The following is a 16210-nucleotide window of genomic DNA, read 5'->3' on the forward strand; positions in this document are numbered from 1 at the left end:
CTTCCCCGAGATGAAGAGGAGTCCGATGATAGATGAAGCATTTACTCTCAAGAATGCAAGCACAATGCATATTGTAATGTGCCTCCGAAAAAGTTTGAGAGACGCTGCTCTTAAAATCAGACTTTGCTTTAGAGTGTGGACCATTATTCTTCCATAACTCACTGGCAAACATTAACAAAATACTTTTCCCGAACAGGTCGTGATTGATTACAACAGCAGATTTAAACCGCATGATGATAGCATTATTGTTAGGACGTTTGAACGCTCTCTGTCACCCTACGTAAGAGGGGGTATAAACGTTCGTTGATCATTATAACGAGGGCCCAGAGGGTCACATAGTCAGGGAAAAACTCCTAACCCAAGTTCTTAACCTCTATGTGGACTTTCTTAACCTTCACTTCTACAGTGTGTATATTAGGACAGCCTTAGGCAACTCTGAGGGTGTCCTTATATGGACACTGTACATTTCAAATCAAGTATTACCTAATTCATCTATAGTCATAGAGTAAACTCTCCCTGAGTATCACCTCAAGACAGCTGCAGCTTCTTCAGTCTCCGGCTCCAGTTTACACTCTCTCCAACCACAGAGGAGCTAAATGTGGCCTGGTAATCTGGCTTAGTTGATTACATGGGAACACACACTGAGCAACACCCTCTAATAGGGGACTGGGTCTGCCACTGCTACGCATGGCTGGGTACCTTCATGGGCGGTCTCCCATGCTTAGATGAGGATTATTACCCACTCCTCTGCTTTACTCCTCTCTCTCTCCTTCTCTGTTTCCCTCTCTGTCTTTCTGTTTCTGTATGTATGTCTGCCTCTCTCTCTCTCCTTCTCTGTTTCCCTCTCTGTTTATCTCTCTCTCTTTCACTGTCTAGCTCTCTCTCCTTTCTTTTCCCCCCCTGTCGAGAGGAGGGAAAGAGAGATACGGAACCGGTCAATGCACTGGAAGCCCGTGCCGTCTCCTGTGGATAGTGTCACAGGGCATCAGGGCTGCGCTGGTTGAGTGGAGAGCAGGGTAGCACGCAGAAAAGGATATAGGAAAGGGTGAGGCACTTAACCTCATTGGATGTGATGCTCCCGCAGGCAATCAGTTTAGTTGGGTTACGATTTAGCTCTGGCAGAAGGGTGGGTCCCACTCAAGTCTGCTTGGTTTTAATTTAATTTTGTGAAAAAGTGTTTGATATTAACCAGTTTAAATGTTCCATGGCATTCCTTCATAACTGAACAAATAATGCTGCCAATTCATTCATCCTATCCCAAGGGTTTCCAAACTTTTCCCGCACACAATCCAGTGACCTTAACCATGTAACCACATCAGTTTGGAAATCACTGACCTAGGCCTATATTCTAATGTCCATGGTCTTCTCCCTCTCTCTCTCTCTCTCTCTACCCCCTCAGCTCCCCCCACACCTATAGCCCCTCCGGAGCTCCTGGCGGTGGGTGCTACCTACCTGTGGATCAAGCCCAACGCCAATTCTATCATCGGGGACGGCCCCATCATGCTGAAGGAGGTGGAGTACCGCACCACCACAGGCAACTGGGCTGAAACCCACATCGTGGACGCCCCCACCTACAAGCTTTGGCATTTGGACCCCGATGTGGAGTACGAGATCAAGGTTCTGCTGACCCGGCCCGGCGAGGGGGGCACAGGACCTCCAGGACCCCCGCTCATCACCCGGACCAAGTGTGCTGGTGAGTGGAACAATGTGGTTTCTGTGTCTGTACTGTGTATCTGTTGTTGTTCTATTGTGTTGATGTGCTTATTTGGGTCCCCATTTGGTCCACATTAGCTGACGCCTTAGCGACTGCTACCGTAGTCTTCCTGGGTTCCTTTCAAACTAGCGAAGAATGAAGAGCTATACTCCTAGTTCAAGGATAGTGTGTGGGTTTTTACTGCTAATCTGTCAATGCTGTACATTGGGTTCCTTTTTGACCCTTTGATGATGGCACCTACTTTACATTCCCATTATCTATGTGTAGGTTATCGAATCCATCAAATAGCCACCACAAAATGCGGAAAACGAGAACCAAATGGATTTTCCCTTGCGACCGTCAATGAGTTCACTGTGTATCACCTGCCTCCATAAGGCCCACCATCTTCTTTCGCCCAGTCGGCTTCAGAAGGTCACACTTCCTGATTCCCCCAGTCTCTCCGTTTGCATCCCAAATGGTACCCTATTCCCTATATAGTGCACTAATTTTGACCAGGACCCATAAGGGTCTAGTTAAAAGTAGTGCACTATGTATGGCAGGGCTCTCCAAAACCGTCCTGTGGGTTTTAACTCCAACCCTAATCTAGCCCACCTGATTCTAATAATTAGCTGGTTGATAAGTTGAATCAGGTTAGTTTCAACTGGGGTTGGAGTGAAGACCTACAGGAGGGTAGCTCTCCAGGAACAGGGTTGGAGAGCCCTGATATAGGGAATAGGGTGCCATTTGGGAAGCTGCCTCACTCTATGCCAGTACTTCTCCTTATTCACTGAAGTCACTACTCAGGATGAGACGATAAAACCGACACGTTACCAGAGGGTGAAAAAAAAACAAGTGTCTCTCTAATTAATACTCCTTGGGAGCTCAAGCTCAAATCAAAGATAATGATAATTGAGATGTTAAGAATCTGCAGGAAGAAGAGGCTTCTCTGGGAAAGGGGTTAGGTGGGAGCAATTTTCCGTAATAATTATTAGCCCAGTGGGTAGCGTAGGGAGCATGTGGAAGAAAGACACACTTCATTTGATAAAGTGACAGCTAATCAGATCAACCATGTGTGTGTGTGTATGAGAGAGACTATGTGTGTGTGTCTTACTGTTTCTGTGTGTACTGTATGTATAAGAGAGACTGTGTGTGTATGTGTGTGTGTGTGTGTGTGTGTGTGTGTGTGTGTGTGTGTGTGTGTGTGTGTGTGTGTGTGTGTGTGTGTGCAAGTGTGTGAATTTATGTGACTGTATGTGTGTGTGTGTGTGTGCAAGTGTGTGCAAGTGTGTGAATTTATGTGACTGTATGTGTGTGTGCAACTGTGTCTATGTGACTTTTAATGTGTGTGTATCAAGGGTTGGAAGCGGTTCAGGGAACAGAACCGAAAACCGGAAAATAATGAAAACATTTGAGGAACAGATCCCGAACCTGAAACTAAAGTGATCTAATCTGTTCCGGAACAGAACCGTTATTTTAAAACCATGGGAACCGGTTAACCTCTAACGAGTCACAACCCCGGATCCGGGATCCCCCCCATCAAAAAAGTTGACTAGCATAGCCTAGCCTAAAGCCACAGGGATATCATATAATCAAATGTTCATGAAATCACAAGTCCAAGACAACAAATGAAAGATACAGATCTTGTGAATCCAGCCATCATTTCCGATTTTTTTAATGTTTTACAGGGAAGACACAATATGTAAATCTATTAGCTAACCACGATAGCAAAAGACACAACTTTTTTTTCTCCACCATTTTTTTCCTGCATGGGCAGCTATCACAATTTCGACTAAATAAAGATATATATAGGCACTAACCAAGAAACAACTTCATAAGATGACAGTCTGATAACATATTTATGGTATAGCATATGTTTTTTTAGAAAAATGTGCATATTTCAGGTATAAATCACAGTTCTACATTGCAGCTGCAATCTGAAATAGCGTTGGAAGCAGCCGGAATAATTACAGAGACCGACGTCAATTACCAAAATACTCATCCTAAAACATTTCTGAAAAATACACAGCATACAGCAAATGAAAGCCCAACATCTTGTGAATCCAGCCATCATTTCTGATTTTTAAAATGTTTTACAGGGAAGACACAATATGTAAATCTATTAGCTAACCACGTTAGCAAAAGACACCAGTTTTTTTACTCCACCAGTTTTTTACTCCATCAGTAGCTATCACTAATTCGACTAAATAAAGATATATATAGCCACTAACCAAGAAACAACTTCATAAGATGACAGTCTGATAACATATTTATGGTATAGCATATGTTTTTTTAGAAAAATGTGCATTTTTCAGGTATAAATCACAGTTTACCATTGCAGCCACTATCACAAAACTCACCCAAAGCGACTAGAATAACTACAGAGAGCAACGTGTATTACCTAATTACTCATCTTAAAACATTTCTGAAAAATACACAGCGTACAGCAAATGAAAGCCCAACATCTTGTGAATCCAGACAATATTTCAGATTTTCTAAGTGTTTTACAGCGAAAACACAATATATCGTTATATTAGCATACCACATGAGCTAACATCACCCCAGCATTGATTCAAGGCAAAAAGCGCGATAACGTTATCACCACCAAAATATATTAATTTTTTCACTAACCTTCTCAGAATTCTTCAGATGACAGTCCTGTAACATCATATTACACAATGCATATAGAGTTTGTTCGAAAATGTGCATATTTAGCATCACAAATCGTGGTTATGCTATGTAATCAGTCAAAACATGGCATGCATTCTGGCCGGCGCCATCTTGGAAGGGCACCTAAGTTTACGATTATTTATCGATTAGATTGACAAAAAAAATACAGGTTGGACAGCTAATGAAAGATGCATTGGTTATTAATGCAACCGCTGATTTAGATTTTTTAAATTAACGTTACTAGACATACAGTGTGCGTTACAGCCAGACTAGTGCCGCAATAATGGCCGAAAAATATCTCTTACTTTTGGACGAGCTTCCATCAGAATCTTGGGCAAGGTTTCCTTTTGTCCAAAAGAATCGTTGCTTTGTTGTAAAACGTCCACTTCAACTTCGGAACTAGCAGCTAACAGTAGCTACGTGGCACACACATGTCCAAATCCTCAAACGCAATACTACGAAAATTCCGAAAATAGCAATATACTCGCATAAACTGATATAAATCGGTTTCAAATAACTTCGTTATGATGTTTCTAACACCTATACCGAATTAAATTACAGACGGACATATCTAAGGCCGATAACTGAGCGTTTCAAAATGCTATCCTGAGGTCTTGCGTTGCGTAATGGCGGAAGTCGAAAAGAGAGCGCACCTCGTTCCTTGCCCTTTTATAAGCTCTGAGAAATACGTAGAAACACCATTCCACTTCTCATTGGTTACTGACATCCAGGGGAAGGCGGGTGCAGTTCATTTCGATCCATAGGGCACACACAGAGCTTTAAACTGATCCGAGATCAGAGCCTAGTTTTCAGACCTTCGCATGTCCTGTCATGATTTTCGCTGTAGAAAGAGTTCTGGTTCACCCACAGACATAATTCAAACGGTTTTAGAAACTAGAGATTGCTTTCTATCCAATTGTAATAATAATATGCATATTGTACGAGCAAGAATTGAGTACGAGGCAGTTTAATTTGGAGACGCAAAATGTCGAAGTTGAAACAGGACCCCCTGTAGTGACAAGAAGTTTAATAAGGTTATTCTATGTTCGGGGCAACAAAGACCCTATGCAAAACCCTCACTGTCACTCAGAAGAGAATGCGCCCTTACCTGCTTCACCAAAGGCCCATGCGAGGAAGTTTGTGCCCCCGCATTGCCAAAAGGTTAGTGGGCAGTGTTTAGGGCCTGGTCAAAGTGTTCATCTGCCTCGGGGCAACTGCTATGATGTTCCTTTAATGGCTCCGCCAATGTACATTCACCACATGGACATGCCATGTTGGTCAACATGTATCACAAACCCAGTGCTCATTTGGAATGAGCAATTCTGCCTTGCTGTCCATTAGTTTGGGTAGTGTGTGTGTTTAAGGGGAGGTTAGAAATACTGAACCGTAGTGATATCAGTTGAAAGGGAAATGACCAGTGCTACATCCTGACAATGTTTATGAGGTTACTGCTTATGTGTGAGGAATGTGTCTTGAGCATAATTCTAAATGTCGAGACTAGAATAAAGGGAGGGGTGTGTAGCGAAGATGCGCTATAGGAACATCTCTCTCCGCTGTTGCGCACTGACTCCCAACAATTCGTGCACACTATTTGTTTCATTGTGTCAATGTTTGTCAATGCAGCTTGGTCTCATCGACTAGACATAACATAATAAAAGTAAATCTGGGACACTTAAATTAGTATGATATGTTACATTTGGTTACATAAGACAGATGGTTATTTAAGGCATAAACTAAAGTAGGATGGGTGGGCGTATAATGTGAACATCTAGCAACCCAAGGTTACAAGTTTGAATGTCATCATGGACAACTTTAGCAACGTTTCAACTACTTACAGCTTTTTAGCTACTTTGCAACTACTTAGCATGTTAGCTAACCCTTCCCCTAACCTTAAACATTTTAGCTAACCCTTCCCCTAACCTTAACCCTTCCCCTAAATCTAACCCTAACTCCTAGCCTAGCTAAAGTTAGTCACCTAGATGATAACATTTGTAACATACGTTTTGGAAATAGTGTACTTTGTGCAAATTCATAATAGATATTACAAATTGTAATTCGTAACATACCATACTAAATGGGGTGTCTCTGATTAACAGACAGAATAATACGAAATGCTGTAAGACCAGGTTGGTCAATGTTTATCAATACCCCATGAAATATATATATTCATCAGTGAAGTTACTGTTAATCCCAAAATATTCTCCCAATAATTTACAGTGCATTTGAAAAGTATTCAAACCCCTTGACTTTTTCCACATTTTGTTACATTACAGCCTTATTTTAAAATTAATTAAATCGTTTTTTCCCCCTCAGCAATCTACACACAATACCCCATACTGACATTTTTGCAAATTTATTAAAAAAAAAATTAAAAATGAAATATCACATTTACATAAATATGCAGACCCTTTACTCAGTACTTTGTTGAAGCACTTTTGGCAGTGATTACAGCCTCGGGTCTTCTTGGGTATGACAGTACAAGCCTGGCACACCTGTATTTTGGGAGTTTCTCCCATTCTTCTCTGCAGATCCTCTCAAGCTCTGTCAGGTTGGATGAGAAGAGTCGCTGCACAGCTTTTTTTCAGGTCTCTCCAGAGATGTTCGATCAGGTTCAAGTCGAGGCTCGGGCTGGGACACTCAAGGACATTGAGACTTGTCCCGAAGCCACTCCTGTGTTGACTTGGCTGTGTGCTTAGGGTCGCTGTCCTGTTGGAAGGTGAACCTTCGCCCCAGTCTGAGGTCCTGAGCATTCTGGAGCAGGTTGTCATCAAGGATCTCTTTGTACTTTGCTCTGTTCATCTTTCCCTCAATCCTGACTAGTCACCCAATCCCTGCCACTGAAAAACATCACTACAGCATGATGCTGCCACCACCATACTTCACCGTAGGGATAGTGTCAGGTTTCCTCCAGACATGACGCTTGGCATTCAGGCCAAAGAGTTCAATCTTAGTTTCATCAGACCAGAGAATCTTGTTCCTCATGGTCTGAGTACATTAGGTGCCTTTTTGCCAAACTCCAAGTGGGCTGTCATGTGCCTTTTACTGAGGAGTGTCTTCCGTCTGACCATCAGGTTCTTGGTCACCTCCCTGACCAAGGACCTTCTCCCCCGATTGCTCAGTTTGGCCGGGCAGCCAGCTCTAGGAAGAGTCTAGGTGGTTCCAAACTTCTTCCATTTAAGAATGATGTAGGCCACTGTGTACTTGGGGACCTTCAATGCTGCAGAATTCTTTTGGTACCCTTCCCCAGATCTGTGCCTCGACACAGTCCTGTCTCAGCGCTCTATGGACAGTTCCTTCGACCTCATGGCATGGTTTTTGCTCTGACATACACTGTCAGACACTGGGACCTTATATAGACAGGTGTGTGTCTTCCCAAATCATGTCCAACCAATTGAATTTACCACAGGTGGACTACAATCAAGTCCACCATCAATGATGATCAATGGAAGCAGAATGCACCTGAGCTCAATTTAGAGTCTCATAGCAAAAGGTCTGAGTACTTATGTAAATAAGGTATTTCTTTTTTTTTCTTTTTTTAATACATTTGGAAAAAGATCTACACCTGTTTTCGCTTTGTCATTATAGGGTATTGTGTGTAGATTGAGAATATATATGTTTTAATCCATTTTAGGTTCAACGTAACAAAATGTGGGAAAAGTCAAGGGGTCTGATTACTTTCCGAATGCACTGTTTACTGAACAGCAGCGCAGTCATCAACTACATGCACCATGTCTTCAACTACGGAGTTGGGGAAACACGTGTGGACCTGAATTGTGATAATTGCAGTGGTCATAACAAGAACAAGTTTGTGCTCTGGTATTGTGTCTGGTGGACCATGCACAAGCTCCAGCACAGTGTGGACCTTCTCTTCATGATCACAGGCCACACGAAGTTTGCCCCCAACTGGTGCTTCGGCCTCATCAAGTAGCGCTTCAGAAAGACCAGAGTGAACAATTTGTCTGAGATTGTTGGTGTTGTGAAGGACAGCACTGACAGGAGTCAACATCCCACAGCTGGTTGGACTGGAGGATGGTACAGTGCTGGTGGAAAGCTATGGCTGGCAACAACACCTGACTCCGTATTTCAGGCCACTGCCACAGATCAAGCAGTACCAGCACTTCAGGTGAAAATAACTTTCATTGCATTGCATGAGGTTATTCTTCTGATCTAAACTTGGGAGGTGAATTGATGTTGTGCAGGGTTGTAATGTCCTCAGATTTTTTGTTGTTATTCCCTGTTTTACACCTTCGATGCTTTGGAGCCTGGTGATGTCGTCACCAAGGAGTATTCGGACTGTCGCGACCAGGTTTCAGCAACAGCGCAACGCTGACATCCTTCCTCCCATGGATGGTCTGCCTGTACAAGCCCCACAAGACTGGACACAGCTAGACAAACGTAACTTTTTGAGAAGATCAGGGAGTTTTGCGACGAAGAGGCTATGGACATCACATGCCCTGCACCAAAGTCAAGGAAACAGGCTCTCCGAATATAGATTCCCTTGTTCATGCGTGGTTCGGAAGGACCAGTCATCAGCACTATCTGCAGTTCCTCTATTCAAATGACTCTCTCCTAACACACACGCCATATGTTGCTGCTACTTATTTTTTATCCTGCTGCTCAGCCACTTTACCCCTTGATTGTATGCATATAGCTACCTCACCTCATTGATATCGTTATTGATATTGTTCTTGTACATACTGTATATTATTTTATTATTTATTTTGACACTATCTATTTCTTATATTGCTACTATGGAAGTAACCATTTAGCTGTACCGTTTACACCTTCTGTAGAGACCCATCCACTTAGCGACTTAGCAAAATATTGATATATAAAATGAATATTGATATGTGTGGTCGTAACGTGACAATATCACAACAATATCATGTGACCACCACATAAATATATGGTGCATCCACAGAAATATATGGCGCATGCATCTGTTTATGTACTGTACATGTGCACCTCACTCAGCTTAACTTATATATGGAATACTATGTGATACAGTGGGCTCCAAAATTACTGGCACCCCTGACTGACAATGCACAAACAATACCTCAAAAAATATAAACAATATAATTATAGAGAGAAACTCTAAATACCAACATGTGAGAAATACTGCGCTTCATGTTTCAATAGAATTCATGTTTCAATAGAACCAACCAAAATCACCCAATTATTTAATACAAAATACATTTCACAAAAATCAAGGTTTCATAATTAGAATATAATATACTTTTTACTCCATACATTTTCCCTACATTTTCCCTACTCCCTACATTTTGACAGGAAAATTGTCCAATTCACACACTTATCAAGAGAACATCTGATCTCTTGAGCATCTGATCCGGCAGACTCACTAAACACAATTGCTTAATTTGTAAGTTATGTCTGAGTGTTGGAGTGTGCCCCTGGCTATCCGTCAATAAAAAATAAAAAAGAGAAAACAATTGTGTCGTCTGGTTTAATATAAGGAATTTGAAATGATTTATACTGGATGTGGCTAGGGTTTATAGCATTTATTTCACATGACTGTCATGACGTTGCCGGCGTGGGTATAGCAAACCCCATCCCCCTCTCCCTGCCTCCCCCTTTGCTCTTTCAACCCATGCTGTGATCACAGAGAGACGTTGTAAATTCCTGAGGATCTCCTCATGGCTAAACAGTATTAAGAGAGAGGGTAAACTTTCAGGACAAAGGAATTCTCTTCCACCTCACAGAACTTGAGGTACGAACATATTTCATATTCCTGCACAAGTAGGAATGATCGGTGAAGGTCCAGCTATGAACCGGTACATTGGTCACCATGTGGGAAACTCAGGAGAGACGGGTTGACCACATTACCATACCGCTGTTTATATAATAACCTCAGATATGAGGTTAACATCTGTTTGTTGTATAAAATGAATGAGTGAGTATGATACTGTTTGTATAATTGTGTAATATGATTTTGAACTGTTTAATGAAGGAAAATACAATTGTATTTGTATTTGAACTATTTGAACTATTTGGTTGTATTTGAACTAAATCCAAGGACCGCCCCTGAGCCAGTTGGGTCAGAGACCATGGGACCACCCCTCTCTGCTATCTGAATAAAAGCCAACTCTTAAGAAATTACCCCAGACCATGTTTCTCTCAATCACGAGAGGACAAAGGTTGAGACCATGTTATCCTCCAAGGAGGAGAACGAAGGTTGAGTAGAATTACTTTCTATACCACGTGGTTAAAACTCTTATACCAATAATAACAGGTTTTGATATTGATTACTAGTCTGCAGCTAGGAATTCTGTATCATTGAACGCGAAGAAAGACAACCGCCGAAACAATCATTCTTTAACGAATGTCCCTCAGAACAATCCACAACCGAGACAGAACTTCACTCCAACCAAAACGAACTTTTCTCCAACGACCAAGGACACACACACTGAACGTAACTATATATATATATTGATTGCAATTGTTCCCGAATGAGTGAGCGTTCATGTGTAAAGGATTAGCATGTCAATTGTTATAGTTATGGACTCTGTAGTGAATTCTTAGTCGAACGCAACTTTCCCTTTGTCTAACAGCCGCCATGCCGGTTTAGCCCACTAGGGCATATTCCTTCCACCATTTCATGTAACTATTTTAAGTTTGTTTGTTTATGCATTTCTGTGAATTAATTAGTTAGTAATAAATAAATGATTTAAGACAATTGATGTATGGATGACTCATAGTGAAGACTGGGTTCGTGCAGATCAGCGATTTACGACGTTTGGAATGAGACTGACGTAAGGTAGAGTAAATGAATCATTAATGAGAGGACTATTGATCAGATATTAAAATATCTGAAAGGTTATATTGGGAAATTATAACCTTGTAATCGAATAACTTTCCCTGGTGCCCTCGAATTCATAGTTAATTAATTTCGTTATTACTCAAGTGATTGCGTAATCCCTAATTATAGGAATCTATGATAAAAACTAGTAAGTCTTCAATTTAACGATAGCAAAGACACGACATATATGACGCCCCCTGTGAAGGATCTAAGATAGAATTAGACTCTGCTGTGTAATTCCAAATATCAATTGTGCAAACAGAAACTGTACAAACAGACTGCTTTCTATAAAAATTGGTTGTGTGTTTATTCCTATTTTAGGAGGCTACATTGCGCCTCCGGTCTTTTAGCGTCAGAGCAGTGAGTGGTAAATTCCAGATTTAGTACGTTAGGCCAAACGGTACTATTTCTGTCGGTCAATATTAACTTCTAGAGCCAATAAGGTTAGAAATTAGAAGATATTCGTTCGGTGACCGAGCCGAAGTATTTGTCTGCCTACCACACTGTGGAATGACTACAGGCATAGCTATATTTATGTACCGTGTCGCTCCGGTCAACATAACGCTAGCAAAGTAGGCCGAATGGTTTAATGTGAGACGTCACTAGTAAACCTACGAAACCTAAACCTATTTTGTGCTTAAAGCGTGATATTTCTGAACAACATAGGGTAAGCACGAGGTGCAAGCTAAAATAGAGGGAATTTTTTTTCACGTTCTGTGCTGTTTATATTCCTCAGCCTCGCGCGACGGAAGTCCCGCCCTTTGTACTTCCGTTTGATTTCAGCATTTCGCATCCTGGTGGTAAAGAACCGCAAGTACATCCCTTAAAAGAAGTGGCGAATATCCAAACGTGGATCACGGTTAAATAATCCAGCAATCTCAATTGTGTGGGTCTCATTCAATTTATTTATTTAAATTGTCGGACATACCTTTCTAGGTTCTTCCAATTAAATGAGACATCTTAAACTTCTCATATTAACCTAGATTAAGCACTTCTCAGGTTAATTCAAGTTTAATTCACAAATTGCCTATACGGGTTTGATTTATCATTAAATTGATCAATCAGTAAAATTTGGGTTTTTCAAAACCCAGTCAGTAATCCAGTACTGACAGAAGCCCCGCCCCAGCGGGAATCCCATGTGGTTTCGGCCTTAGGGAGAAGTGCCACAGTGTTGAATGTTCCAAACATTTGGTCTCCTGTTCACACTTATGATATCCAATCAACAGAGATTGTATGGATTATCGTCTCATTCAATTTAATAAGTTAAATTGTTGAACATAATTTAATGTTCTTCCAATCAAATGAGACACTTTTAAACTTATCATATTAACCTAGATGAAGCCACATCTCATGTTAATTAAAGTTTAATACCCAGATAGCCTACACGGGTAGGATTAATCATTGGCATTGATTAATTAATTCAATTTGCTTTTGCAAATTCATTCACGTCCAACTTCCACAGTACTGTCCAGTACTGATAGCTCATTAACGTCTATAAATAGATTAAACTTGTCTTTGCAGCTTCCAATATATTCCAAAACCAAATTTAGGAAAATTAGGAAAAACATTTTTCCTTTCAAAATGTTCTAATAATGTGCAAGCCATCAGAGGGGGTAATCCCCACCCGCCCGCTAATTAGTGAACCTCCACCCGCAAATGTATTGATCTCTGACCTCAGCAGCGATACCAACACTAATTATGCCCTTAGTGGAAAAGCAGACAACAGCGCTTTCCAAAATCAACCATCAGGCGCAGGCCTCGTAAAGGTTCTCTCCAGTCTAGCCCTGATGTCTTGCCACCCGAGATTGGCATCTGTCCAATACCGCAGTGCACAGCTGAAGCACGAGCAGGTGATGGCAGACATGGAGGGACAGGTGGAGAGAACCGGGAAACTAATGACAAATGCAGAAAATGGAAAAATTCTGCTAGCTATGGAGCTGCGCTTGAAAACTGAACAATTAAATAAATTTGCAAAAACGTATGACGATGAACAAGCACAAGCTCTTCAACAAAATCGTTTTCTACAGGAACAAAATCAAATGCTACTGGAACAACTCGATTTAGTCAAAACTAAATACGATGATGTCCACGCCAAACTAGATAAATCTGAAGAGTTATCTACAAACAGGAGCGCTCAACTTGATAACATGCATGCAGTGATGTTGAACGTTACTCAAAATAACACGGTTCTACTCAAAACGCTGCAGACCAAAGACGATCAGTTAATGAACATAATGTCAAAGTTGGATGACAAATCAGCAGAACTCATTGAAGTCGCTGACCAAATGAATGATGAGAGAACTCAGGTGATGAAGATGGAAATATTGATTTCTAAGCAAGCTGCGGAAATCTCATCACTGAATCTCTCGCTCTGTACTCGAGACCTCTATTTGCAAACCATGACAGATAAGTTTGAGACCGAAAGGAGCAAGTGTGACACTCACGTGTCCAAAATCAGTACTCTAAGCGCTCAAGTGGACTCTGCGATGCAGCAGAATACCACCCTTAGGTACCATCTGGATGAAGTCCAGAATGGTCACGCTCTACAGCGCGACTACCAATCCAAGCAACCGGAGCTCTGTACTCACAGGAGTAAAGACGATAGGTTTCAGACCTTGCCTCCCTCATGTGTCCCTCAGTCTTCTCCTCTTGGCCATTCGGCACTGAGTAATATTGCACCTCTTGGCCAACAACAACAAGGCTTGGCTTCTTCTCTTGGCCTTTCGGCCCCAATCTCTCCACAGGATGAAGCCAACCCGCTTGGCGCGGAATACCTTGACAAACTCGTCAAGTATTTCCCCACCTTTGACCCCGTTCCAGGTCAGCCAAACGATACTGAGACGTTCCTAACTGACATAGAGGACGCGTTGGATGGCTACCCGAACGCTACAGCTTCTGACAGGGTTTACCTGTTGAAGCGAACGTCAAATAGACACGTGACAAGGTTCATTCGTCTACAACAGCAACACGTGCTAAATGACTACGCTAAACTAGCCACAGCTTTAAAAGTAGAATTCAGTGGTTCTGCGACTCGCAAACACAATAGCTCACTGGCTAACACCGTTAAACAAGCTCGGAACGAACACCCACAAGCTTACTATCATAGGCTTCGTTCAGCTTACTTTGGCCTATTCACTGAAACAGGCATGGAAGACCTGTTACCTTTTAAACAAATGTTCCTGTCGAACATGTATCCTACCTTCATTACCTACTTGGGCCCTGCCGCCCACGTTGGCTTGCCTATCTTACAACTCAGAGAGCTTGCAAGCACAGCTTTTGAGGCATCAAAAGTTCACAACGCTAAGAGCCCTGACCACTCGGTTTTGAAGTTTGACCAGGAGCACTCACTCCAGCTAGAGGGTGCATTATCAGGTATTGGAGCGTTGAGCGATGACGCACAACAACAGTTTCTACCACGAAACCATGATTCCAATAACCTCCGCGGTCGAAATAACTGTAAAGTACGTCGCAATCAACATGACTACCGCTACAATCGACCTGTTCGCTACGTTCCTGCACCCAACCCACACAAAGTGTCAGAGCACAAGGGTAACAAAGGGTTGAAGGACAATCAAAACGTAGACCAATGTTCCCCAGAAGTTCCACTACGGGAAGAAATAAAGCGAGAACAATTTGAGAAAAGGGTAAAAGATAAGTCACAAGGACTAGACGGGGAATTACCGGACACCAGGTCCGCAGGAATTAACACCCTTAGCAAGGACGTTAAAGTTCAAATTTCTCCCGCTCTCATTCAAGACCCTATCCAGGGCCCGCTTGATCAAGAAACAAGCCCCCGGGCTTTGTCGATAGACTCTGATACACAGGTTGCGAAGAAAAAGGTCAAACGCTTCGTTAAAGCCAAGCCCACTCAAAATCGTAAAAGTCAATCTGCTTCCACCTTGAACAGAAATGGCACATCGCGTCGTTGCGAACAATCACTCCACTTTGTGGGGAATATGTGCACTAACCACGAATCTAAACGCGCGTACCTGGAAACAGTCCTGGAGGACTGCTTAACTTGTCATGCGCTAATTGATTCGGGTGCGACAATATCACTCATCTCTCAAACATTGTTTGATGATCTCAAAAAGGCTTTGAAGCCAACTAAACGTTGGTTAAAAGTGGAACGATGCGACACTACACTTCGAGGGGTCACTCAGACTACCTCGCCTCTCACATTGAGAGTCATGCTGAAACTACACTTCAAGGACGTATCGCTCATTCACCCTGTGTACGTTACCAGCCTCGAAACCATACCCCTGCTACTTGGAGCAGACTTGATGGATCGGTTACTCCCATTGATGGATTGGAAAACCAACCAGGTATGGTCACAGGCCACCCTGCCTTCTCCACTGACCACACTGTCTTCCCCTAACGCTAGCTGCAACGCAGTCAGTCACGAGGGATATCTGTCAAAAGCACCCCTTGGGAAAAAGACGTTTAAAAACCTCTTGGGGCAGAATCCGATCCAAAGAGATATTACAATATCTCGACACATTCCATCAGCCAACCTGATTGACCATTCTTTTCATGATTTCGAGCCAGCTGTCTCTGTTAATAAGCAACTTCCCTCCTCCGTGCAGTCGTGCAATACGGTAGTTGAGATGAACTCCTCTTGCCCTTCAGACATTTCCGCAAGTACTGCGGCCGTCTCAGCAAGAAAAACATCGATGCGCAGAGTATACTCTGCTTCCGATGATACACCTTCCGCTTTGTTGGGGACTGTCAACCCTTACAATGACACTAATGGCGTCAGTCCAGCAACTGACCCGATGATTCCCACTGGTGAAACACTTTGCGATATCACAGACCGATATCCTCGTCTCAGTTCGCAGGTACTGAAGAGGTTGCCACACGCGGTGGGGACTGACATGCCTCGACAGCCACTGAGCGCTTTGAAGCACAAACACCAGGAGATTTGGTTGAAAGGTTACAGCCATTCTCATAACAACGCGGCCGCTGACAACTCGTACATCGGGTCCGATCTTTTCATTTGCGCCTCGGACACCAACACCACCCGCTGGTGGGGGGGT

General features: G+C 42.5%; 1 protein-coding gene across 16 annotated transcripts in view; it reads left to right on the top strand.

Moving 5' to 3' along the window:
- Positions 1-16210, top strand: part of ptprt (protein tyrosine phosphatase receptor type T) — a 487625-nt gene that overhangs the window by 210973 nt on the left and 260442 nt on the right. For all 16 annotated transcript variants that reach the window (XM_071386753.1, XM_071386649.1, XM_071386662.1 and 13 more), the window contains exon 7: positions 1400-1693. In XM_071386753.1, the coding sequence (XP_071242854.1) occupies positions 1400-1693 (294 nt within the window). The remainder of the gene's footprint in view (positions 1-1399; positions 1694-16210) is intronic.

This window comes from Salvelinus alpinus, chromosome 2, assembly GCF_045679555.1.
Source record: "Salvelinus alpinus chromosome 2, SLU_Salpinus.1, whole genome shotgun sequence".
NCBI classification, from domain to species: domain Eukaryota; kingdom Metazoa; phylum Chordata; class Actinopteri; order Salmoniformes; family Salmonidae; genus Salvelinus; species Salvelinus alpinus.